Source organism: Poecilia reticulata, linkage group LG15, assembly GCF_000633615.1.
Source record: "Poecilia reticulata strain Guanapo linkage group LG15, Guppy_female_1.0+MT, whole genome shotgun sequence".
Classification (NCBI taxonomy): domain Eukaryota; kingdom Metazoa; phylum Chordata; class Actinopteri; order Cyprinodontiformes; family Poeciliidae; genus Poecilia; species Poecilia reticulata.
Window position 1 is genome coordinate 21,534,575 of NC_024345.1, and position 25,269 is coordinate 21,559,843.

Here is a 25,269-nt window from a genome sequence, read left to right on the forward strand (position 1 = left end):
AACTGAATAAAGGAAGTGTTTGTTGTTGTTCTGATTGGCTGACATGCAGCTGATTCTCACACGAAGTTTGTCTTGTTTTAAGGAACCCGTCTTTGAGAACGTGGACTTGGGCACCATCGTAGTTCGTGTCAGAGCCACAGACGCTGATTCTGGACTTTTCGCTGTCATCGAGTACAGCCTTGTGGACGGAGAGGGCAAGTTTGGCATCAAACCTTCCACTGTAAGGTCATTCACAAGCTGCAATTCAGCCTTTTGCTAACTGCATGCTGGAATCCTGTCATTTACTTTTGTTGGTTTTGGTTATGTACACTGTGTTTTGCAAGAAATGTCATTTAAATAACCTTTTGACCGCGTACAGAAACGCCAGACAGTTCCTCTTTGGCAACCTTACACAAAAGATAAGCATGCATTGACGGTGTTTGCTCTTCTCTGTGTTTGCTCTTCTCGGGCTGCTGAAAGTGATCCGGTCTGGAAATGGAAACTCACACTGTCCCAATGCACAGTCTACATTTTCAGCTCTACGCTCGGGCAGAATAACGTCCTGATAACGCCACCACTCCCACTAAGTGCTTCCTTCCTAATCATTCCTTTTCCTCTTTCTTTGTAAGGGAGAAATCTACATTCTGTCCCCTCTGGACAGGGAGACCAAGGACCACTACACTCTGACTGCTGTGGCTCGAGACAACCCAGGAGGGAGCCCCAACAACCGGAGAGAGAACGCTGTTCAGGTAGAAACAACTATCGCATCAAACCAACCGAAACTTTTCAAAACTGCAGTTTGTCTAAAAAACATGTTTCTTTATTTTCAGATGTTAAATTAGACTAAACTTTACTGGTTTCAGTATTTCAATAATCCATCCATCCATTTTCTTCCGCTTATCCGGGGTCGGGTCGCGGGGGCAGCAGCTTCAGAAGGGAGGCCCAGACTTCCCTCTCCCCAGCCACTTCTTCCAGCTCCTCCGGGGGAATCCCAAGGCGTTCCCAGGCCAGCCAAGAGACATAGTCCCTCCAGAGTGTCCTGGGTCTTCCCCAAGGCCTCCTCCCGGTGGGACATGAACTCCTCACCAGGGAGGCATCCAGGAGGCATCCTGACCACATGCCCGAGCCTCAACTGGCTCCTCTCAACGTGGAGGAGCAGCGGCTCTACTCTGAGTCCCTCCCGGATGACCGAGCTTCTCTCTCTAAGGGAGAGCCCAGCCACCCTGCGGAGGAAACCCATTTTGGCCGCTTGTATCCGTGATCTCGTTCTTTCGGTCATGACCCAAAGCTCATGACCATAGATGAGGGTGGGAACGTAGATCGACCGGTAAATCGAGAGCTTCGCTTTTTGGCTCAGCTCTCTCTTCATCACGACGGACCGGTACAGCGCCCGCTTCACGGCAGACGCTGCCCCAATCCGCCTGTCGATCTCCCGCTCCCTTCTTCCCTCATTCGTGAACAAGATCCCCAGATACTTAAACTCCTCCACTTGAGGCAGGACGACCCCCCTGACCCGGAGAAGGCACTCTACCCTTTTCCGGCTCAAGACCCTCAGATTTGGAGGCACTGACTGCAGTTTGTCGAACAAACATGTTTCATTATTTTCAGATGTTAAATTAGACTAAACTTTACTGGTTTCAGTATTTCAATATTCATATTTTTATATTCTTAATGTCAGAATAATGAGAATATTTTGAAGATTGATACTTTAAAGGGGCAGTATTATGTAAAACCGACGTTTTTGAGCTTCACATCATGTTTTAATGTTAATTCCTTCATCCAAATCAAATCTGGAGTGTTGCTTTTATTCTTTCATGCATGTTTGACGATTTTTGACCCCGTTTCAACCATTCAGCTGTGCTAAACATCTGGATGAACCTAACACCACCTTTTAGATGCAGCTCCTTCTTGGAGCTTTCACATCAGCCCAACTCAGCTCCTGCAGACTAGCCAACATCAATTAGCAAACACTTGGTGCAGAGCTCATTACAACTACATATTAGCAGATGTTTATCATGATTGCATGAAAACTGACTAAATCATCTTTATCTGTGACTCATCAGGTTCTGGTGACGGTTCTGGATGTAAATGACTACCGGCCGCGCTTCACAATGCGTGTGTATAACACCAGCGTGTTTGAGAACGAGCCCAGCGGTACGTCTGTGATAACCGTCTCTGCCGTTGACCTGGACGAAGGAGAGAATGCTGCCTTAATCTACAGCCTACTTGGGCTGCATTTAGGTAAGAATTTACCAAAACAACATTTTCTGGAGTGCTTTGCCAAAATATTCATATTCAGCTTTTTCACATTTTGCCAAATTAGAACTACAAATGTCCGTGTAGTTTGTGGGTTATTTTATTGATTGTTTTTATGGAATCATTTTTGGTGCAGCGTGTTAATCAGTCATGGTGTCTTTTTGGGTTTTTAGATGCGTTCTCCCTGGATCCCATCACCGGACTGGTGCGTTCGCGCCGCCTGCTCCAGTCTTCTGAGCGTTTCAACTTCACCGTTGTGGCTACGGACCAGGGGCGTCCTCCCCTGTGGGGCACTGCAGACCTGATCATCACAGTCATAGACGTCAACGACAACAGACCCGTGTTTGTCAGACCAGCTAATGGAACCATTATTCATATCGCTGAGGTATAGGCTCCCCTAATGCTAAGCTAGTGTTAGCATATTTACTCTGTTTTCATGTGACTCACTGATAATTCAGGTGGGTCTTGTTTGATGAACTTCCAGCTAATAGTGGGAAAATCAAGCCTGGAAACTTTTATGTAATGCAATACATAGTACAGCAGATGATGTCATTTTTTAAAAGGTGAAGATCTACTCCTCTTAGCAAAAGATGCTGTAGCAGTTTTTTATTATTTTCTTTCTTCTTATTGCAAAAACATTTAAATTAAAGACCAAGGCTAAAATTTGCAAGTCCTGCGGGAAAGAATAATTTTGCAAAACTATCTCAAACTGTATTAAATCTGAGTTTTGATAACTTTTTTCGACTCTTACTTTGTGCAGGAACAGCCTCCAGGCCTGCCTGTGTATGAGGTCCATGCCACCGACTCAGACGCGGGCGTGAACGGAGAGGTCCGCTACGCCTTCCTGCAGACTGGCGCTGGGAACAGAGACTGGGAAAACTTCCACATCGACGCCATGTCTGGAGTCATCACCACTACTGTGAAACTGGACCGGGAGAAACAAGCCCTGCTCAGCGTGAGTCCGCCTTCACCTGCAGCTCCTGCAGCTGCACCGCCCTCAGTAACTGTGTGCAAATCACTCCTCAGCTTATCATCGTGGCCCGTGACCTGGGCCAACCAGTGCCTTATGAGACCACCCAGCCTCTGCAGGTGGCGTTGTTGGATATTGACGATAACGAACCGGTCTTCCTCAAGCCACCGGTAATGTTGAGCTGTAATTTATGTGTGCAGTTTCGGGATGTTTGCATGTTGTAATGGTTGGTTTTCTCCGCAGCGAGGCAGCTTGCCCTACCAGAAGCTGACGGTACCAGAACACTCTCCCTCTGGTACCGTGGTGGGAAACGTAACCCGAGCTGTGGACGCCGATGAGGGCTCCAACGCCATCGTCTACTATTTCATTGCAGGTATGAAATATTCAGTGGTGGAGGAAATATTCAAACTTTGTGCTTAAATAAAAGTACAAACAAACAAACAAAACTGAATTCTAGTAAAAGTACTTGCTTTTAAAAATACTTAAAAGTATTGAAAGTAGAAGTACTTCTTGAATTTATTACCTAATCCAATGTATGACATCATTAACTGTATGTGTATTTTCTTTAATATATCAGTAGTATTGTGTCGTTTTAAAGAATAATGCTGCAGATAAGGCATGAATACATGTTTTTACTGGGTTTATGATTTGTGACACAGTTTACACTTTGATTTAAATTCAGGGATAACCTGAATTTAAGCTTAAATGTCATTAAGTCTAATAAGAAAGAGGAATTATTATACATTTTAAAGTTTTTATTTAACACAAAGCAAAACAAACAATTTGTTATTTTAACTGCAGTCAACACATTCAAGTAAAAGTTTTAATAAACAAAAAGAAAAACGCAACGTGATATGAATGTAACATGGATGCAACATTATAGAAATACAGTGGAGTAAAAGTCCCTTGATTAAATCTAGTTAAGTAAAGAACAGATACATAGAACATGTATTTAAGTACAATAAGTACATCCCACCAGTGAATGTTAGTGTTTTGCGTTTTTTGATGAAAGTATTAATTTATCGATGGTGATTTCATCCTGGCTTCAAGGGTTTTTCCTGAACATATTGTCTGAGCACATGAAAGCAAAAGAATAACGCAGACATTTACAAAGATCCATCTTCACCACAAATCTGTTTCATGTCCCGCTGAAGGAGGAAACAGTGATGCAAACTTTGGCCTGAGTCTTGATGGAGAGCTGAGGGTTCTGAAGGATCTGGACCGGGAGGAGATCCCGGCCTACTCCATCATCATCAAGGCTTCCAGCAACAGGAGCTGGACCCCTCCCAAAGGTCAGAGGTCGCTACAGGCCAGAGCGCTGAACCCCGCTCTAGACCCGAGCCTTCTGGAAATCAGGATCGAACTCGAGGACATAAATGACCAAACGCCTCGGTTTGCTAAGACAGAATACACAGCAGGTAACAGATGCTGCTGGTGAATCATCGTCTGGTATAAAACTAGACTAACCTGGTTTGTGTTTTTGTTTCAGGTGTTGCAGCAAATGCTAAAGTTGGCTCAGATCTCATCAGGTTGGTGGCTACAGATAACGACATCGGGAACAACAGCGTGGTCCAGTACCATATCGTTACAATCCGCTACTTCCAGACCCAGAGCAACGGCAGCGAGGATGTGGGAAACATCTTCACCATTGGTGAGGAATCACAGTTTGGCCAGTAGACGTTAGATCTAGTTTCTGACAGATTCTTTGAAAGGATGGGGTGGTTTGGAGTGAACTTTAATTCATTTTCATCTTTAAAATGAAAAACTTTGGAGTTATGTGAAAATCTATCCCTGTGGGGTGTTCTCCAGAACACCAGGGACATCAGGACAGTCACTGAAGGGTCAGTGACTGTCCTGGGTCAGCAGGAGAGCTCTTCTGTTCATGCTGCGGCTTTAATTCGATGCTCTAGGGGAATATTAACTGATGTGGGTCTGACTGATTTCAGACGGAAGTAAAACCTCCAACTTTACTGTAATATGTGACTGCTTGTCAAAAAAACACGTATTTTTAGCAATTATGTGTTAGTAGAATAGAAAAATATTACAAAAACAAGCAATGTTTCAGGATGTTTGTGTTTTTGAGGAATCTGTTCAGCTCCTCCAGCATGTGCAGTGTGTGATTCCTCACACATTGTAACACATAATGAGGATAATTGGATCTTCGTGTGAGATTTTGACTCCCACAGAGTGACTCGCTTCCTTTTCCATGTCGCCGCAGGTTTGACGGACGGAATGATCCGAACTTACGACCTCTTCACAGCTTACGATCCAGGCTACTTCCAGCTTGAGATCTTAGCTTGTGACTTCGCCGGCCACAGTGCCACCACCAACGTAAACATCTACATCCTCCGAGACGACCAGCGGGTCAAGATCGTCTTTAACGAGATACCGGACTGGGTCCGCGAGAACCAGGACAATTTCATCAGCCTGCTGTCCAACATCACAGGAGCTATCGTCAACCTGGATGATATTCAGGCAAGACTTCCTCATCTTCACTCCGTTTTTAACAAACAGTGTTAAAAAGTACCAATCTGTATTTTGTTGGGATTTTTTGGGTCAGACCAACAGAAAACAGCAAATCTCTGCTTGTCTGCTACAGAAGGAAGGCTTAAAAAATAAAATGTGGCATGTATTTACATTTATTTTACATAATGTTGGAACATTTGAGAGAATTTATTTTCCTAAATAGTCTCAACCTTTAAGTAAAAGGGTCAAATAAAATTTCATCAAAACAAAGCTGAAAAAGAGGCTTCGTGGATGCCGAGCAGAGAGAAGGAAGAATCATGAATCCCCTACTTCAACATCTCTCTGTCCAGGCAGAGATTTAAGCAATAGCAAATGAAGTGGATTAGCAGAGCTGCTAACATCTGATGTTTTCATCCATATTATGTTCGCATGTTACGACAGTCATGATTCTGTTACACAGCAACAGTCTTCAGTTAGAGGCCTCTTCAGGTCTGTAGTGAGTCTGACTGCTACTGGATTTCCTTCTTGTCCACAGCATCACCATCCAGCATGACTGAACACAAATACAATATCTCTGAATGTTTTTTTTTTCTTTTCCTCAGGGAAAAAAAATTTTGTTGGTCAATCAGATAAAATTCCAATAAAAATACACTGAAGTTTTTATTCTAAAGCAAATTGTGTGAAAAATGTCCACTGTGTATGATATTTTAATATGTCATACTTTGTAGTTTCATGTGGACAAGAAGGGCAGAGTGAGCTACTCTCAGACCGACATGCTGATCCACGTGGTCAACAATCAGACCAACACCATCCTGGATGTGGAAAGGTTGTTTTTTCACCTTTAAGTCCTGTAATCGTTCAGGTTCTGATCGTTCAGGTTCTGATCGTAAGGCGTGTGTATGAGCTGTGCTGTGTGTTCCTAGAGTCATCCAGATGATCGATGAGAACAAGGAGCAGCTGAGGAGTTTGTTCCGGACGTACAACGTGGTGGACGTTCAGCCCGCCGTCGGTGACAAACTGCCTGACGACATCTCCACCCTGCAGGTCTGCACACAGCCGCCGTTCATGAGCTCATACACTGTGGAAGGTTTTCACCGCTGGTTTTCTGTCCCGTTCACAGCTGGTGATCATTATCCTGGCCGTGCTGCTGTGCTTGGCGGGGATTTTGTTTGTAACAATGAACTGGCATTATCGCAGAGTGTAAGAATCCTGCAGATATTTCCACTGTAGCAGATTTCTTTTCATTGAGGATTGCGGAGTGATTTAAAAGGCGCAAATGTTTTAATCCATCAGTCTGAGCTGCAAAGTAAAGTCTTTATCTTCTCCTGATGTTTCTCCTGCAGACACCAGAGGAAGCTTAAAGCTATTGTTGCAGGATCAACAGGTGAGGGGGCAGCTTTACACACAGCCTTGGTAGCTGTTGGCAAACGTTACTTTGGAACTAATGCATTACAACTTTTCCTATTTCGTTTACCCATGCAGGAAACCAAGGTCTAATGGATATTCTGGATATGCCAAACACTAACAAGTACTCGTTTGAGGGGTGAGATCTATGTCCTGAGCGGCATACTTTCTTTATTAAAAGAGTTTTGCGATTTTTATATTATTTTAACAGAAGTACTGTTACCAATTTATCTTGTCGCTACATTTCAAACCCTCTTGAGATTTTCTCGTTGAAAATACAACTAGCAACAAGTCTAGCAACTTTTTCTTTATGTTGTTGGAGACTTTTAATGGTGACTCACGCTATTCCCACTTCTGACTCGCCTCAAGGTGGCGCTGTGTCTGAAACTGTTTTATACCCGAACAGGGCTGAGTGACAAAGGTACCAAACTGTACCACTGTAATAAATAGAAAAATGAAACTGCAGTAGCCACTCTTCAACCCAAAGAGGGCAGCACTGAGTCAGTTTTAGACAAAATATTGCAGAATTAATCAAATTTACACAAAAATGTAAAAACTCACCCTGAAACATAAATATAGTATAAATATAGAGCCCTAAGTAACCTATTTAGACAGTTTATTAGCAAACAAAAAGTTGATTTGGGGGTTGGTTACACGTTTCTCCCTGCAGAGCCAATCCCGTGTGGATGGACCCGTTCTGTCGTAACCTGGAGCTTGCTGCTCAGGCTGATCATGAAGACGACCTGCCAGAGAACCTGAGTGAGATCACCGACCTGTGGAACAGCCCGGCGCGTACACACGTCAGTACCAACATTCATCTGGCTTCGCTGCTCCGCTTACAGTCTGGGATTCATGGGTTACTTTGAATTGTTCTTTTTCCAGGATGGATTGATTCTCCGACCTATAACTTCAGTGTTTCCTAGAACAATAATAGTTGGTAATCCAGATTTCTATGATGACTGTGTGTGGTTTTCCTTTCAGGGCACCTTTGGCCGCGAGCCTCAAGCGAGGCCAGAGGACGATCGCTACCTGAGAGCCGCCATCCAGGAGTACGACAACATCGCTAAGCTGGGTCAGATTATGAGGGAAGGGCCCATCAAGGTAAGACACATCAAGAGAAGCAAACATGCAGAAACACTTATGTATATACTCATCCTAAAACCAATCAACAAGCACTGAGCGGTGGAGTCAAAGACTCATGTCCTGACTGCAGGCTGTTGGCTCAGGGGTTGACGTTCGGGCTCATGGGGTGGATTGTGTCAGAGTTTTGTCTGATCCTAACTGCCGTCCTGTCAGGGTTCTCTGCTGAAGGTGGTTCTGGATGACTACCTGAGGCTGAAAAAGCTCTTTGCAGCGCGACTCGTCACCGTTTCCACCGGCCAAGGAGAAGGAGATAAGTCATCAGTTACTGAGGTGGGCCTGGAAGAAAAACCGCTGAGCTCTCTGCATCTGCTGCTGGTCTTCTGCCACTCAGAGTGATCTAACTGTTCTCTTGATTCCCTCTCTCATGTTCTGATGGTGCACATTTTCACCACTTCTGCTTCATGTCTGGAATCGGCTCTTTTTAAGTCATTGCAAGACTTCTAACACAAGATTTGTCAAAAATACTGACATTTCAACCCTCTTCTTCTCGATAGATGGTGCATTTACTCTTTGAAGTGCTCCAGATCTGTTGGAACTCTGCTTATCCTCTGATCCATCTCTGAATCTATGTTTCACACTTGTCTATTTATACTTATCAGGTTTATTCAGAGGAAATTATTCCTTCATTTGCATTTTCACTCATATTTATGTATACACTTATAAAAAAAAGTACATACTCTTTATCTGGTTATAATGAGGGCACAAAAAGAAGCTGATTCTACAATGTTATTGTAAATTATGCAGAGATGAAGCCAAAATGGAAAGTACACCTTTGCTTTATAAGAATTGATCATCAGCAAGTCTGAACCACTAAAAAGATTTGTTTTTGTCAGTTTGCTTCTTTAAAACATAATGAATTCCAACCCCAAGATGGAAAGGCATCAACAAAGCATCAATTTTCAAACCATCTAATGCGGAGAACATTTAGGACAGCTGATGATTTTCCCAGGAGTTGATGTCTCTGCAGACACTGCAATGCTCAAAGAAATGGCAAAAAACCAACTGAGTGATCTAGCACAGTTAGAAAAAGAATCGACGGGTACGATTTCTTTCAGAGGGCTGTCGGGAAAAACCCTGTCCTCTCTTGCAGCATGATTTAGGTTTGCAAAGTTGCATCTGAATGAACCACAAGACTTGTGTAACTGTGTTCTTTAGGAAGATGAGAACAAAGAACTGTACACATTTCATGCTTCAATGCTCAGCATCATTTTTGGACAAACCAAACAGACCACATCAGCGCAAACGACTCATACCAACTATCAAACACGGTGGTAGAGGAGTGGTGATTTGGGCTTGCTTTGCAACCAGAGCAGGGGAGCCACTGAGACGATCACATTTGTATTTTATTGTATAGCAGATGAAGCTGCCTTATCTTCTCAGGGTTAAAGCTAAACACAAACTGGGTCAACAACCACCTGACGGAAACGTCTGCAAGCCTCTGAACTGAAGCAACAGGTTTAAGATGATTATGGAAGGAAAAAGTGAGGTTGTTGCCGAAAGTGATTCTCTGAGGATTTCTGTTCTTGGCTTCATCTTTGTCAAATAGAGAATGTCGGTGTGGAATCTGCTGTGTGGTTTTGTACATTTATGGCACATTCAGACCAGACTGTTCAGTCCGCTTTCATCCAAGTCCGGTTCGTTTGCCGGGGAAGTCCGGTCCATTTGGGGAGGGGTGAATGCATAACTGAACTCTGGTCTGCCTACATACACAGCTCTGGGTTTGGTTGAAGTAAACTCTGCATATGTGAACACTAAGCAGACTGGAGATTGTTCCAAAAGTAGGAAGTGGACTACAGCACAGGGCATTCTGGGTAAATACAGTCAAAACAAACATGCAAGTCCAGTGTTAACAGGAGAAATACCTCAGGGGTTTTTTTACCGTACAAAAAAGAAATCCTGCAAAACGCTAAAATCTAATGCTGCCATTTATGTTTTCATTTCGTGAAGAAGAAAGTTGTACAGTGTTTTCTTCACCAAGTCTTGATGCAGAGCACCCTCTGCAGGTGAGGGGTGGAACAGGTTACTCAGAGTTTTGTTTGTTTGAACTGCACCAGCTGAACATGTAACAAATGCTACCTATAGCAGGGTGGATAGACCAGTTCTAGTTGGTGGGGTTGCCATATAGATAGCTGGTCCAAGAGTCCAAATAGGTACTAAAAACTGTCTGAACCATGTAGCTGTTATTAGTGGAAACCCCTTGTAGAGTCGATTTGCGCTGAGCTGGCACTAGTTGAAAAGGGCAATCAGAGGAGAGCACTTTCTTTATCTTACAAATGTATTCCTGGCAGCCTTCTGTGCTTAACCACACGCTATTTTACTGACTCTCTTTCTCCGTCTGTCTCTAAAAGCTAATCCAGAGTGATCTGGACGACGATGAGGATGAGAATTTGGATTTGGGAGGCGGACGCGGCACTCTGCGGTTCAAGCACAAGCTTCCCGTGGAGCTGAAGGGGCCTGAAGGCGTCCATGTGGTCCATGGCAGCACAGGCACCCTCCTGACCTCAGATCTCAACAGCCTGCCGGAGGACGACCAGCGGGCTCTGGCACGTTCTCTAGAGGCGCTGAATGCAGATGGCGGCTTGTACTCAGAGAGAAACGCTCGCACAGAGTCTGCTAAATCCACCCCGATGCACCGCCACAAGGACGGGGACACCCTGTCAGGGAGTCCCCTGGAGATCACGGAGTTATGACTAGCCGAGGCCTCGCTGGTCTGAGGGCATCCGGGCTTGTGTGTGTCCTTGTGCCTCCATCCTCCTGAAAAGGACTGGAGGGGAAGTGTTTGTAGTCTAGGGAAGCTCTTCAGCCAGTGCTTCTGTGAAACATCCTCCAAGAGGACACTCACACTGAGCTGGGCAGGCTGGCTCTCTCATTGATGAAAATGGTCACAGTTCCAGTTTGTAGAGTTTTAATCCACCTGCAGGACCCTCGTCTTCAGCAAGACAAAAGGTTTCCCTTGCAGTCATTAAAATGATGAGTGAACGAGATGGAGCGGGGAACATTTGCTCCAACCATGACCTTAAACTCATTTAAAAGGTGCCTCATTCTCATGAATCCTTTTGCAACTTATGCCTGGACTGCAGACACTCACACAAAAACACACACATACATCAATCTACACACACTCAGACCAGCAGATGGCCTCTTAACGGAAACTGAGAACATTAAATAATCAGGCAGATTTTTAGAGAATTGCTTTGGCGACATGATTACAGTCAGTGTACCGTAGTGTCGATGGGAACAGCAATAGATGTTTCAATAGTTTGGAAATAGCTGAGGAATTTTCATTGTCTTTTCAGTGATTTTACACAAATCACAGAAGAATGAGGAAGAAGAAGCTCCTGATGGAAGCAAAAAACTTGAAAAACTCTCTTGGGAAGGTGATTACGGTCAGCAGAAACAAAAGACGTTCCAAGTACATGGTGGACAGTTTCTTAGGAAGGATGAGGAAGAGAAAAAACAGGTTTTATCAAAAGGAAACAAAATATTTATAAAAGCAAATAATTTTTCTTATAGACGTTAAGATGGCAATGTGCCCAGTGATTTTACACTGCCACGAGGGGGGAGGTGGGCGACTCAATGTCAAGCTCAAAGTGAGAAATTTTGCTTTATTTTTATTTTTGTATTTAAAAAAAAAAACATTGAATCAAAAGATATTTTTGAAGAAAAATGTTGTCTTACCAAAACCGTTAAGGAAGTCATGTTGGATGTTTGGCGTATGAGTATATAGTGCTTTGGTGACATGTCCATTTGTTTCCCTTGTATAACTGATGTTTCTGTTGAGTGGTGTGTAATGGAAAAAAAACACTTTTTTATATTCCTGTTTTGTAAGTTTGTTTCTTTTTTTATTATTGTTGTCACCAGCCATGAGATCTGTGTTGGGAAATGTTGTGGGATGATCTGTGCTAATTAAAATATGCAAATGGTCTCTGATCCCAGTGTCTGCAATAATGTGACGCCTGATGCACCACAAGGACGAAACCTGAGCAAAGCACTGAGCACCTGCAGTCATAATGAAGCAACGTTTGATACTCACGGTATTATATTTGCCCTTTTGTTCATTTGGATAAGCTTTAGGTGGCTAATTTTTTTAAATATTTGGATAAAACATTAAAGCTTTAAATAATTTGAGCTGGACCTTTAGATGGAATCCTCTAAAGCAAAATTCGTCCAGAGGAAAATACTTTAGAATACCTTTTTTAATAAACACAAGTAGGTGCAACAGTTTGGAAATACTGCCACCTGGTGGTCCCAAATTATAAATGTGCTCCAGAGACATAAAAAGCTTACGGCTTGTTTTGGACAACTCCATCATTTTATTGTTTCCAGGTAACATAGAAAAGTTTTTCATCAGGAAACTAAGTTACACCACAGCTCGGTCTCATCGGCTGGTGGCGGTTCCCGTCGCCGTGGTGGTGCCAGTGATGGCCATTTTCTTCAACGTCCTGTTTAACTGTAGGAAACAAAAGGAGAAATAAATGAAACAGGGAATGCGTTTCCTTTTAAATACTTGGAAAACGGTCTAGTCCAGTTTTATAGATTAAAGTGCTACAAATTCAGCCAATTTAAACTTTGTGAATCTACTTACTTCCTCAAACTTGTGGATCTGTCTGATGAAAAAGTCTCCGTACCGACGAGCAACTTTTGTGTCGGCAATGTGGATCATGTCCTGTTAAACATAAAACCGTTTTTCGTCTACAATTAAATTGTATGCATATACATATATAAAAAATGACAGAGGTTTGTGCTTAAATTAATTTAAATTGCTGGGATTTTTCACCATCTTTCAATTACATATATTTTCCTCCATACATCTCTGCCGTTTCTGCTTTTCTTTGTCTAATTTAATGTTTCAGACCAATAAAGTCAACCTGAGTAATTAGAAAAAAGCAGTTTTCAATTGAGGATTTCAATCATTGAAGGAAAAAAACTTCGAACCAACCTGGTCATCAGGTAAAAGGTAACGACCCACTCTGATGAAAGTTGACTTTTTTAATAATGAAAGCACGTATTTAGGAAGTTGAGCTTAATTTTTCCAGCCGAACTCAGACCTGATTATTACTGAACAATAATTAATATGAATAAAACCTCAAATGGCTGAAAGATCTGGAAAAGAAACATTTTAAAAGAACAACTCATCAACAGCAGAATAGCAAATGTTTTGGAGTGGCAGAGCCAAAGTCTGGGTTTTTATTCAACTTAATTCAATTCAAGTTCAGGGGGTTCCAAACCGTGGCCCTGGGGCCAGATATGGCCCCTAATATAATTTTGTGCGGCCCCTGATTAAAGTTTAAGACTTAAAGTTAAGTATCATGGTATCATGTTTTCCCTCCAGAATAGAAAGATGACAAAGATAGACACCATTTAGATGGTTTTTTTTTATTTTTCACAGAAAATGTAGAAACAGAAAACATAAGTTAACAAGTTTACCATGATTTTTCTTAACTTTAAGCTTTAAGCATTTCTACATTCCTCTTCAACTAAAAAGTTTTATTTCATTATGTATAAATTCCATGTCCAACTTATTGTTTAATGACTTAAAAATCTTGAGCAAACAGGAAAACTCTGTCAGGATGTGAAGCCTTTTTCTCAGCTCTGTACACAGAAACAGGAAGTAGAACTTTTACCTTGTCAATATAAAAGTCGACCTCAGATGCTGACTGGAACTCTCCGTCCAGCGCCGAGATGCCGCTGGTCCACACCAGGTTCTTCATCTTGTGTTTGAAGACGAGCAGCTGGATGCGGAACTCCTGCTCCGACATGTCCAGGAAGCCCGCCAGCTTGGCCACTGGCATGGTGGTGTACAGCTTCAGGAAGCTGTTGGCATGGCGACAGGAGGGTTAAACAGCTGCCGTGTGATCTGGAGAAGAGACGCTAAACGTCCATCACCTCCGAATGGTGGAGAGCTGAGCCTGCTGCTGCACCTCCTCAGCGAACACCTTGAGCTGCTGCTGGAACGGCTCCTTGTGGTAGTTGGGGTGAACGTTGTCGTAGTTTGGCACCACAGGCGACAGGAACTTGGGACAGGCAAAGCTGAACAGCTCCTCAAACACCTGCAGGTCTCTGAAATGAGAACAGAGCAAAGTCCATGAAGAACTGACAGAAAGCAAAGCAGTAACGGTTAATAATAATGATCAGAAGGAGCGGAGACCAAGCCACGTTTGTGTGAAAATTACAGACTGACTTCTACAACTAGCTGTAGCAATTAGCAGCTAGTCACCATTCAGTCGCTGAGGTTTCTCTATTTTTATCATATTTTTTCCCCTCATTAAATCTCCTTCAAAATCTACATGTAGAAGAAAGAAAAACGCAGACAGATTGGACACAAACATTTTTATTCTTTAAAGAACTGAAATAGCTCGATATTTGTTACTCGCCACATCAGTCATGGATTTTAGCTTGACATCAGGCAGAGACAAGTCAGAAATACTTAGTCATTTAAACCCAAAGTTTTTGAAGACTTCTGAGGAAAATCTGCAATAAACTCATGATTATGCTTTGCTAGGCATTGATTTTGCCTGAATTTGCAAAATTTCAAATGTGTATTTTCAGTTTAATGAACTTTGTGGCCTGCCGGTGGTTTGGATTTGTCAGCTTCGTCTCCCAGGGTAAAACGTTTGTTATCCCACATGGTGTCTCACCCTTTCTGCATGCGCAGCATCTTGTCTCCGTACTTCTCCCTCAGCTGGGTGTGGATGCTCTCGTCGATGCGCATGGGGTACATGGTGAGCGCGATGGCCAGGAGGCCGTGCATCTGCTCGTTTTGCTTATTGATCTAAAAACATCCCAGACGATGAAAAAGTTTCAATCCCATCGCTTTGCATCAGTAAAATGAAACCATCACGGCTGCACTGACCATCTCGTATTTGTAGGTTGACCTCTGGAACATGTTCCTCGTCCTCTGGATGTAGAGCAGGATGTTGGCGAACACTCGGATGGCGTCCTGGTAGCGCCGCATCATCAGGTAGGCAAATCCTACGTAGTAGTAGGTGGTGATCTGGCACTCCGGCACGCGGGAGTACATGCTCTGCCGGACAGGAAGTGGGATCAAGCCGCTGAACACCAACAGATTTATCCATCAGGAAGTCTCTCTCTCACCTTCTTGTTGAGCTCGATGTTCTCCAGGACTTTGATGGCCTGGTAGTAATCGCCCAGCAGGGAGTGCAGCCGCAGCAGACCCACCAGGCTGAAGTAGCCCAGCATCTTGTACAGGGAGTGGCGGCCATATTCCCCAGCAACACTCTCTGGGTCTCCTGCAGCCGACCAATGGGTGACAGCCTTCAGTCGTCTATGTTACCTTTACTCCAAACGTTACGGCTAAATGTCAGACCAGAACATGAGCTTACCTCCGCTGGTGTAGACCTCCAGCTGCCGGTTGATGTTGCTCTTGTCCACCAGGGAGTGGAGGACGTTGAGGACGCTGTGGACGTTCCAGATCTTCGGGTTGTTCCTCAGAAACTCGATTTCCTCCTCGGACTTCTTGGCTGTTTTGCAGCGGTACTGACTGAAGGACTGGAACTGTAGAGGAAACGGAGCAGGTTCAGCATTTTGGTTCCTGTTTCCATAAAACTAGACATGAATCGATCCGATGTTAATATCTGGATCAGTCCCGATCCATAAGGGCACATCTATTCTGTCTAGTTCTACGCTTTACACTCTGAGCGACACCATGCTTTATTATTTATCTTACATTATATTTAGAATTCCTAATTACACTTTCTGAACCATTTGAAAGAAGGTTTGTTGTAGGCCTTTCACCAAAAGTAATAAATCAGTTAATTGTATGATAAATTAAAATGAAGTCAATTTCCTTTTGCATTATTTATCATTTTTCTTTTCTACCACAAACTGGATGACAAGTATTCAGTCTGGTGCTTTGGTTTCAGCTGGCTCTTATTTTGAAGGGCAGTTTAGTGACTTTATAATTCATTTTGTTTGTTTTATTTATTTTAGATATTTAAAATATCTTCTTGTGTTAAATGTTCATTAGAATTTAACGATTATTGATCTTTATGTATTCTTGCATTATTATGCCAATCACACTAAATTAGTTGAAAATGCTCTCAAAACAATATTATCGTTTATTGCAATAATTACTGGAACGATTTATTGTCCAGAAAATTCTTTACCGTCACAGTAGAGTTGTTTGTGTATTTAAGTGAACTTTACTGGTTCAGAGTTATCAAATAAATATAAATGTGTAACTCAGTTCATTTATGTCTGTGTTAAAAAAAACAAACAAACATTTTAAGTCAGTTCAGCTGTTTTTCTGTATCGGATCGGTACTGGCCGAAAATAAACCTCAGATATCACATCGGAAGAGAAAAAAGTGGATCCCTAAATAAAACACAAACTATATAATTTTATAACTTTATTCCATGATTGAAGTTCATAATGTGATGCACACCTGGTAGATGAACTCATCGATGATGTCCCACAGCCACTGGTTTGGCAGCTCCAGAGGGGCGGGGCCGTCTGCATCTGTTCACAGCCACATGTCGTCATTTAACTGATGCATCTACAGGTAAAGCTACGGCACCAGGGCGGTTGCACTCACTGAGGATGTAGTTGAAGAGGTTGCAGTAGTTGTAGTACGACTCGAACCTCTGCTCCAAAGTGGGTCCACCCTAATCACACACAGAGAGACGACGGTTCTGACAGAATGTTTGCAGCTCCAGAACCCGAGCAGACGTTAACATCGCGCCGTTACTCACGCTGACTTTAGCGTAGATGTGTCTGTAATAGAGCTCCTTATAGAGGATGAGGAACACAGCATCTGTGCAAAAGACAAACATCAAAATCAGCTTTACATGAGCAGCAAGTAACGCCTTTAGAGGAGAAGTCTAAAGTTTAGAGTACCACAGGTATTTCAAACTATATTGTCCATTTAAACATCTTTTCACACTGAAGAACTCCAAGAAAAACTCATCTTGATGTATTTCATTAATAAAACACTAAAATCATGCAGTTGAAACCAGATGTTTACATACACAGTATGAGAAAACAACGTCCTGATAACTTGGCTGATTTCTTTTGACTTCCGTGTCAAAACAAGAAAGGAATCACTCACAATGTAAACTTCTGATTTTCAAAAGATTAATAAAACTCTGACAGATTCCATTTCTCATTATACTAAAATACCTTATTATTTTAGTAAACAGAAATAATTTGGTAATTCTGACTAACTTGAAACAAGACAAGTGTGATCTGATTAAACTTCAGGCAGTGAGAGAAAAAAAAGGAGCATGTATGTAAACATGGTTTGAACTGCAATCTGATTGGATGATCCTCTCACCATTGCCAACAAGCGAGGCGATGCCTTCAGCTTCAGGCCAGGGGGACGTCTTGAAGAAACGATCAGTCAACTTGTTCCAGCTGATTAGAAGCAAAACAAAATCAAGATTAAACATACTTCACGCCAACACACACACACACACACACACACACACACACACACACACACCTCGGCTGTCTCTATTACGCTCACCTGTTCTCGTATACGTCCTGAATCTCGTAGATCTTCTGCTCAATGCTCTCGCTGGACACGCGGTTGGACTGCAGCTCATAAACCTTCTGGTCGATCAGGTCAGAGATGGTTTTGTGGAAATACTGCAGGAAGTTCTTGATGACCTCTGGAATGACGTGGTAGGTCTGCTGCTCGTACTGCCGCTCATACGCCAGATCTGCTTTAGGATCACCTGCGAATAGAAGAACTTCCTTTAGAGATGCTTCAGGTGTACAACTGCAGGTAAATCCAATTAAATTAGACAGAAACATTAACTTTTATCAGTAATTTAACAAAAAAAATTAATTGAAGATTAAATTTAAGCAACTATATTTTACTATCTTGGTAAAAGGGAATAAATTCCCTTTTGAATTCACTGATTAAGATAATTTCACAATTTCCAAAACACACCAATGTATTTTGATTCATATCAATTTATCCTAATTAAAAACAAACAGCTCAAACATTTACTCGTATATTTACCTGTGTGCAGATCGCAGTCATAAGGATCGTACTGTGGAGAAAAACATGTTATTTGAGTATTTAGCTGATGATGGAATATTTGCCAAGCAGTAATACAAGTACAGTAAACAGTAGCGTCGGTTTACTGTGCTGCACATCTATCTTAACCTTCTTAAAGTTAGTTATCTGACATTAGACACAGCTAATAGATGTGGCTTATCACTGCCTCTCATGCTAGCTAGCTACCAACAGTTACACCGGCTGGAACTGCTGCTAGGTGCTAAGCGGCTAGCCCGTGTGTCACAAATATTTCAAAATCAGTTTTAAAGTACGTCGAACTGATCATAAATACTTACTTCCTCCTCTTCGTGGTACGACATTCTGGTGGGAATCAATCCAAACACGCAGATTAATAGAATAACCGGCCAGCAGCGGGACCCAACAAGCTAAACCACGCAGCTGGCGCTGGAGAGACGGGAGGAAGCGGAAAGAGCATACTGTGACGTAAACAGAAACACAGCTGTGGTGCATTGTGGGAACTTGAGTCTCTGGAAAGATAAATGCCAAGTTGAACTTTTTGAAATCGGAAAGTTTCTTTACAGCTAATCTCTTTTTCAGACAACTGATAGATGAAGGATGTTCTGAACACGATTTCATTCGAATTAATTTAGTTTTTCATTAGGAGAGGAGAACTAAGGGAATTAACGCCATCTAGTTAATAAATGTACACATGATTACTTGGTTAGTTTAATAGTTCATTAAATACATAAATTATTGCATATAAAAATATGTCATCACAATTTTTCCATATTACATGTTGAAGGAATATTCACAACATAATGGATGTTGTGAAAATTGAGCTTAATGTACATTTTTGGATTTTTATTTGAGGGGAAAAAAAGAAAACACGTATCATTTTCCTTCCACTTCACAATTATGCTCTACTTTGCTTGCTTCATCACATAAAATCCAAAAAGGTTTGCTGTAACAGAATGTGAAAAAGCTTGAGAGGTAACAACACTTCAGCAAAATTGTGCATCTGTTATTAACACTCAAAGTTAATTGAAAAAGTTGACATATTTTGTCTTTAAAATAATACACAATATAAAATATTATACTGAAGGGTAAACTGAGCACGATCTTGCAGCAGTTATTACTCCAAATCACCGTTAGGTGGCGTCACAGCAGCAGGTAGGTGTGCTAATAGGATGCTGGGATGGTGGAGGACCGTTGAGTTGTTCAGATTAACATTAAGTTCATCATAACTTCAGCTTGAAGTGAAGTGCCTGAACTTCCACATGATGGTACTTCAGATCTGGAGTTAGTTTGGGGTTGGCGGTCAGATTCAGATTTTCTTTGGTTTGTCTTTAAGCTCCAAATGGAAGATTGTTGGATATTTTGGGAATGTTTCTAATTATGTGCAGATTTCCCTTGAGGATATCCATTCAAACTCTGAAATCATCCATAAACAATCCAATCCAGACAGACTGTGTCCCAAAGTCTGAGTTTTTCTCCTCTTATTTTTTGTCTATTGAGTGAAAATAATCATAATAGAGGAAAAATGCGGGTTTTGAGTGACGAAAGACAAGATTACCTGACCTGTTTGGCTCGCCTACCAGCAGCAGACGGAGTCCCTAACCTACACCTACCTCCTACCTGCCTGCCTGCCTTTCGGCTGCACAGCTGCCTGCATCCCGATAAGGAATCAGGAGGGAAAGGGGTGTGGAAGCTGGATCTGGAAGAGGGAGAGAGGTAGAGAGAAAAAGAGAGAGGGAGGGAGAGAGAGAGAGAGAGAGAGAGAGACTGAGGGAGGGGGAAAGGTCAGGGCTGCGGGGGGGTTATTACTCTGCCAGAAATAAGGAGAGTTTCTACAGAAGCGCTTTGGCAGACGAAAACAAGGAAACGGAGCGAAACCAACCAGCCTGTTCACCGCAGGTACTTTCCTCAAGAGGCAGAGTGGATTTTTCTCTTTTTGCCTTTTTTCTACCGCTTTTCTCCACGATCATTCCTCTGGTGTTGAAGTGAAGTCCGCGCAGTGGAAAGCAGGGAATTTTGGACCGCGCGTAATTGTGGAGAGTTTTTTCTCATTGCGCTGCGTCAGGATGCGCGTCTGTCCGCTGCTGGCTCTCCTCTGCCTGATGTGCGCAGGACGCGCTCAGAAGTTCTCCGCTCTCACGGTATGAAGGCACAGAATGATTCATTTTATTCCATTTAGGACCAAAAATAATGGTTTGGATTTAAATTTTGATGGGTTTGACTTACTGGTTTATCAAAAAATTATTAAATAAGACCAATAAAGCTGACGTACAGAAATGTCATCTTATGAAAAGTCTGTCCTTGAACACTCAACATTCTGCACGGATGGCAGGTATTTAGAGTTAGCTGTGTCATTAAACCAGGTTTTGGTGCTTTTGACGCAGATCGGCACCAGGTTCAACCTCTCCAGCTTTTCAGTAACTGGTCACATGGAGTGCTGTAAAATGTCCGGAGAGATGACTGCGCTGACTCTGTTCTCGATAAAAAACCGAGTGGACCGACAGCAGCAGATGACATAACACTCTAAACCATCACTGGCGTCTTGAGAAGAAGTTTTTCAAGCTTCTTCTCCATCTGCAGTCAACGCCCATTTTAATTGTGAATTAAAATTGATCTTTTTAGTTCACAATTTCAGCAAGGCTGCAGTAACTGGTGTTGCTTATGCACCTTTTGCCACCATGTTTTCCCTCCACTAAACTTTTTATTATTTGGATACTCTCTAAACCACCAGCTTCTTTAGCATTGACCTTTTGTGGCTTCCGCAGAGGGACAGTCTGCTGGATAACTATAAAGTCCTCCAGTAAGCATGGAAATAATTTAATACTTTTATATAAATCCTACCTTTATTAGTTTTATATATATATATTAGTTTTATATAATCACATTTTCTGATTAACAGAATTTTGAGGTTTTCATAGTAAAACTTAATACATCTCACAATGAGTGTATCTGTACAATGCATAAATTCAATTTTTTTAAACTGAAACACAGAAATAAATAAACTTTCAACTATTTTCTAATTTATTTAAATCCACCTGTATGTCATAATATACATAATGTTCTACCAGAAGATCAAACTCTAACCATTAAAACATTTTTGCAGAAATATGGCACATCTTTTGACATGGCTCAGTGAAAATTCAGCTACAGAATAACAATGTGTTTGAAAAACAAAACGGATTAACTACCAAATAAATAAAAGTGTCTCTTCTTCAGCAAACACACCCAAAATAAGAAATAACCTATCTTTGGTAAATGGTTGTTCTGGTTTCCTCTTGACATTCTCAACATGCTGTAATGTTGAATTATGTTAAAAAGAACTGTAAGACATAATAGTTGTTCAGAAATGCACCATAATTTTATGTTTGGTGCATGTTTAAAACCAAACAATGGCAGTCTTTCATCTTGCATAGCAATCAGCAGTGGCAGATTATGAATAGGATGAGCACCTGCTTCTGGACGTCTTCCCTCTGCAGAACCAAACACACTCCATCAACAAAACGCTGCAAAACATTGCAAAATGCTACAAAATGTTGCAAAATGCTGCAAAACGCTGCAAAACGCGACAAAACGCTACAAAATGCTAATCCCATGGAGGAAAATAAAGATCCCAAGCAAATTTTAACTTGATTTTTCTCAAATGTCGTTTTAAATCATCTCTGCTCAGTTAAGATTATTCCTCATTAGATTTGACTAATTCGGTTATTTCAGATTTTGAAATAACAGAATTTCAAAATTGGTTATTTTGATCACATTTAGTCCAGATTCCCCCGAGAAATACGTAACAGCCCTTTAATTTAACTGAGTTGAAGCTGTTATTCAAATTCCAGCTGGAATATTAGTTTCTTACCTTAACTACACTACATACAATACCCAGACAAACTTGGTCAGGGTGCAGACAACGATGATTTGTCTCTGTCGCCCCATCAGCAGTGACACCTTGTGCGGAGAGCCATATTAACTAGATTAAAAACGGCTTCTGACTGTCATTTTATTGAAGATTCCATGAAGCCAATGAAGAATAACAACTATTTGTCAACAAAAGGTCTTGCCAGCAGTGGCAATTTTTAATTTGGGCCTTATGGGTAGTTGCTCAAGGCAGCAGAAAGGACAGGGGCGCCACGAACTAGAAAAGAACATATTTGTCAGCTGTGCCCAGAACAAGTTTGTTATTACACATATCCGGTGGAGTAAGTTCCCCTGCTTGTTGCTGAATACTGGGAGAGTAGGTTACCTGGAGTATTAACTCTGCTGGAGTTGTTATTACTTATAATTGCATGCATTTTAATTGGTTAGGGGGGCATAACGATGGGCTTGCCCGGGGCACCGTTCCTGTTAGAACCACCACTGCTTGTCAAACTAACAGAGTTCAAGAGTTACAGTCTTGTTAAAAAGATCAACTTTATAAAAAGAAAAATAGGCAACACTTGCCTTAAACATTGACAAAAAAAAACTTCCACACTCAGGATGGTTTGATGCTTTTGATGTGCACATGTGCAGCAGAAGCAGGGATGGACAGGCCTGAGTGGCCGGTGCACATGGCATTGTTTACAGCCACAGGTCTCCAACAGCCTGATCAGTTTTTCCATCAACTGCAAAAAACCCCCCCAGCATTTTGAGAGGAGGTGGGATTTCATTGGCCTGATCAGGTTCAGGTACAGTGCCAAAGAAGGATTAGCAGGGAGAGGAATGTGCTCGGTCATCCCCCCTCACCGCCGGGCCGGCTGATGTGGCAGCCGCCTCCCCAGGAACATTATTTATGGTTTGCGTTAAGATGTCCAAGAGTTATTAACCTGTGAGTGAAAAGGTTGAAATCCTCTCTCTGCGGCAGCGCGCTGAAGCGGTGGAATGTGGGAGGAATTGTTTCACCAAGCCAACGTTCCTCCAAAATTTACACATCCACTCACACTAAATCTGCTCAGTGAGTGGGTGTCGTGATTCCTGCTCCAAAAATGGAATCAGAGGATTTTCAGGTCATAAAGCGGTTGCCCAGGAACAGATGTGTTTGTGGTGTGATTTCACATCACATCACATCCAACAGTCTGATGGGAGAGCTGCAGGAATGAGGAGCATCCCCGTTGATTTGTGTGTTGGACTGATATCGGTGTGCAGCAGCAGCAGACCGACCTCTGACTCATTGTTTCAGTCCTGGTTTCATGTTAACGGCTCAGCAATTTGCTAATTTTGTGGGATATTTTCCAGGATTATTCGTGTGGCAGATTTTTTCTTCCAGGGGGAAATGGGAGTTTGCAACGATGTCTGAAAAGAAGGACACGCACAGAAACAAAAAAAAACAAAACATTTTAATATGATATGTTCTGACTTGGAAAATTATTCATACTTCAGAAACTTTTCCACATTTCGTCACGTCACAACCACATCCTTTGGTGTGTTTTGGGGGATTTATGTGACAAACTACATCAAGATGATACATGGTTCTCAGGTTTTACCAATTAATTTGAAAAATATTCCTTGTCAACCTCAATAATTCAGTAACTTACCAAAGCCACGTTTTCCAGCGCTTAAAGCTAAACATTTTGAGGTTTATCTCGAACCTCAAAATTGCTAGTTCATCCACACAATATACCTCACCCTTTCACAGAATGAGTTGTCAAGACGTATTGCCAGATACTCTCAATTGGATGTTGGTCAGGGCTTTGACTAGGCCATTTTAACAGATGAATATGCTTTGATCTAAACTGTTCCGCTGTATGTTTAGTGTTGATGGCAGAAGAAGTCTGGTCTTCTTCTGCCATTAAGTTTTCTACAGATAAATTCAAAAAACAACAATATTATTGAAAAGTTCATTAATTTCAGTAACTCCATCAAGAAATTGAAACATATTATGTAGATTAATTGGACTAAAGTGGATGTTTTAACCCTTAAATCCTCTTAATCATGATTATTTACAGCTAACAACTAATGAAAATACAACATTTAAGATTAAAATGTTACTTTTAATCATCTGACAAACAAGGCTCACCTGGACATATATTCTAATTTATTGAATATGACCATGCTTGGATGTTCCTTTACTGAACTCCATCCATCTTCCCATGAACTCTGATCAGCTTCCCCACAGTATGATGCAGCCACTACTGTGGTGTTCAGACTGATGTACATTGTTAGTTTTCTACCACATTTCAGATGTTCTTTACAAATTACTTTCCTTTTGCCACTTTTCCATGAATGTCAGATTGGTGGAGTTGCCACCTAATAGTTACTCTGAAGACAAACATGTGAATCTCTGCAGCTCCTCCAAAGTTGCTACGGGCCGCTGTCATTTCAGGAGGAAAACTTCTTTTAAAAACAGATGGTTGAATCAAAGTTTTATTTAGGAGCATCAGATGAAAGGTTCTGAATCCACACTTGATTCATTTAATTTATTTAGTAGAAGACTAAAATTTAATACTTTTTCAAAGTCACAAAACTTTTACTGTCATTCAGCCGACAGCACGAGATTCAGAATGCTTCTCAATGGACACGTTTAAAACGAGAATAAAAAACAAGATAATAGGGAAAAAACCCTAACATACACCAATCTAATCAACTTAGTTTAAAACCCAAATCGATAAACATTTACATTTCTCACAGCATATAAAAAGAAACTCTCTAAAACCTTGGAAAAAAAACTAAACTATCTGCTGTTTTTCTACCAACTTTACAAATGGTGTAACATGTGAGGAACGTGTGTTTCAAAGCTCCGTATGGGTTCAGCAGCCATTGTGCCTCCAGAACGCCTCCCACCTGTGCAAAGAGCCGTTCTCTTTGTCCTCGTTCCTCCATCAACGTCTGCTCACAATAACTCTTCTTTCTTCAAACATCTTTTTCTGGTCATTATAAAAGGCTGCTTAGAGGCTGACACTTTCTTCCCTTTCCACCACGCTGGAAACTAATGATTCTCCTTCCTTGCATCAATGTGGGAAATCCCTGCTAAGGCCATTTAGCACATTAGCTGCAGCTCTGGGCCTGGGCTCCCGCTGGCCTTGCAGGGCCGGAGTGTGAGGGGCTTCTTCAGGGGCTGGAAGCGGGGGGCCTCCCAGCCCACGGG

General features: G+C 41.9%; 3 protein-coding genes across 5 annotated transcripts in view; 2 read left to right on the top strand and 1 right to left on the bottom strand.

The window, feature by feature from the left end:
* cdh23 (cadherin-related 23) overlaps positions 1–12,148 on the top strand; it is a 191,421-nt gene extending 179,273 nt beyond the window's left edge. Inside the window, exons 51-69 of one of the 2 annotated variants that reach the window (XM_008430094.2) lie at positions 83–220; positions 609–728; positions 2,043–2,220; positions 2,409–2,620; positions 2,996–3,190; positions 3,262–3,375; positions 3,449–3,578; positions 4,360–4,623; positions 4,695–4,856; positions 5,424–5,680; positions 6,400–6,497; positions 6,595–6,715; positions 6,792–6,871; positions 7,015–7,055; positions 7,154–7,214; positions 7,746–7,875; positions 8,057–8,176; positions 8,372–8,488; positions 10,567–12,148. In XM_008430094.2, the coding sequence (XP_008428316.1) occupies positions 83–220; positions 609–728; positions 2,043–2,220; positions 2,409–2,620; positions 2,996–3,190; positions 3,262–3,375; positions 3,449–3,578; positions 4,360–4,623; positions 4,695–4,856; positions 5,424–5,680; positions 6,400–6,497; positions 6,595–6,715; positions 6,792–6,871; positions 7,015–7,055; positions 7,154–7,214; positions 7,746–7,875; positions 8,057–8,176; positions 8,372–8,488; positions 10,567–10,908 (2,880 nt within the window). In that variant the 3' untranslated portion in view covers positions 10,909–12,148. The remainder of the gene's footprint in view (positions 1–82; positions 221–608; positions 729–2,042; positions 2,221–2,408; positions 2,621–2,995; positions 3,191–3,261; positions 3,376–3,448; positions 3,579–4,359; positions 4,624–4,694; positions 4,857–5,423; positions 5,681–6,399; positions 6,498–6,594; positions 6,716–6,791; positions 6,872–7,014; positions 7,056–7,153; positions 7,215–7,745; positions 7,876–8,056; positions 8,177–8,371; positions 8,489–10,566) is intronic. The other variant, XM_008430095.2, reaches the window with a different exon arrangement.
* A 358-nt stretch (positions 12,149–12,506) lies between these two features.
* On the bottom strand, positions 12,507–18,683 carry eif3s6ip (eukaryotic translation initiation factor 3, subunit 6 interacting protein). The gene is made up of 15 exons (XM_008430091.2): positions 18,539–18,683; positions 18,204–18,234; positions 17,703–17,913; positions 17,511–17,590; positions 16,930–16,991; positions 16,773–16,842; positions 16,623–16,696; positions 15,562–15,733; positions 15,314–15,468; positions 15,072–15,242; positions 14,857–14,990; positions 14,105–14,278; positions 13,843–14,032; positions 12,804–12,884; positions 12,507–12,668 (listed from the first exon to the last, which is right to left on the bottom strand). Exons 1-15 carry the CDS (start codon positions 18,560–18,562, stop codon positions 12,597–12,599), a joined length of 1,701 nt encoding a protein of 566 aa, XP_008428313.1. The 5' UTR covers positions 18,563–18,683; the 3' UTR covers positions 12,507–12,596.
* A 1,313-nt stretch (positions 18,684–19,996) lies between these two features.
* smoc2 (SPARC related modular calcium binding 2) overlaps positions 19,997–25,269 on the top strand; it is a 32,584-nt gene continuing 27,311 nt past the window's right edge. For both annotated transcript variants that reach the window (XM_008430087.2, XM_008430088.2), the window contains exon 1: positions 19,997–20,359. In XM_008430087.2, the coding sequence (XP_008428309.1) occupies positions 20,285–20,359 (75 nt within the window). In that variant the 5' untranslated portion in view covers positions 19,997–20,284. The remainder of the gene's footprint in view (positions 20,360–25,269) is intronic.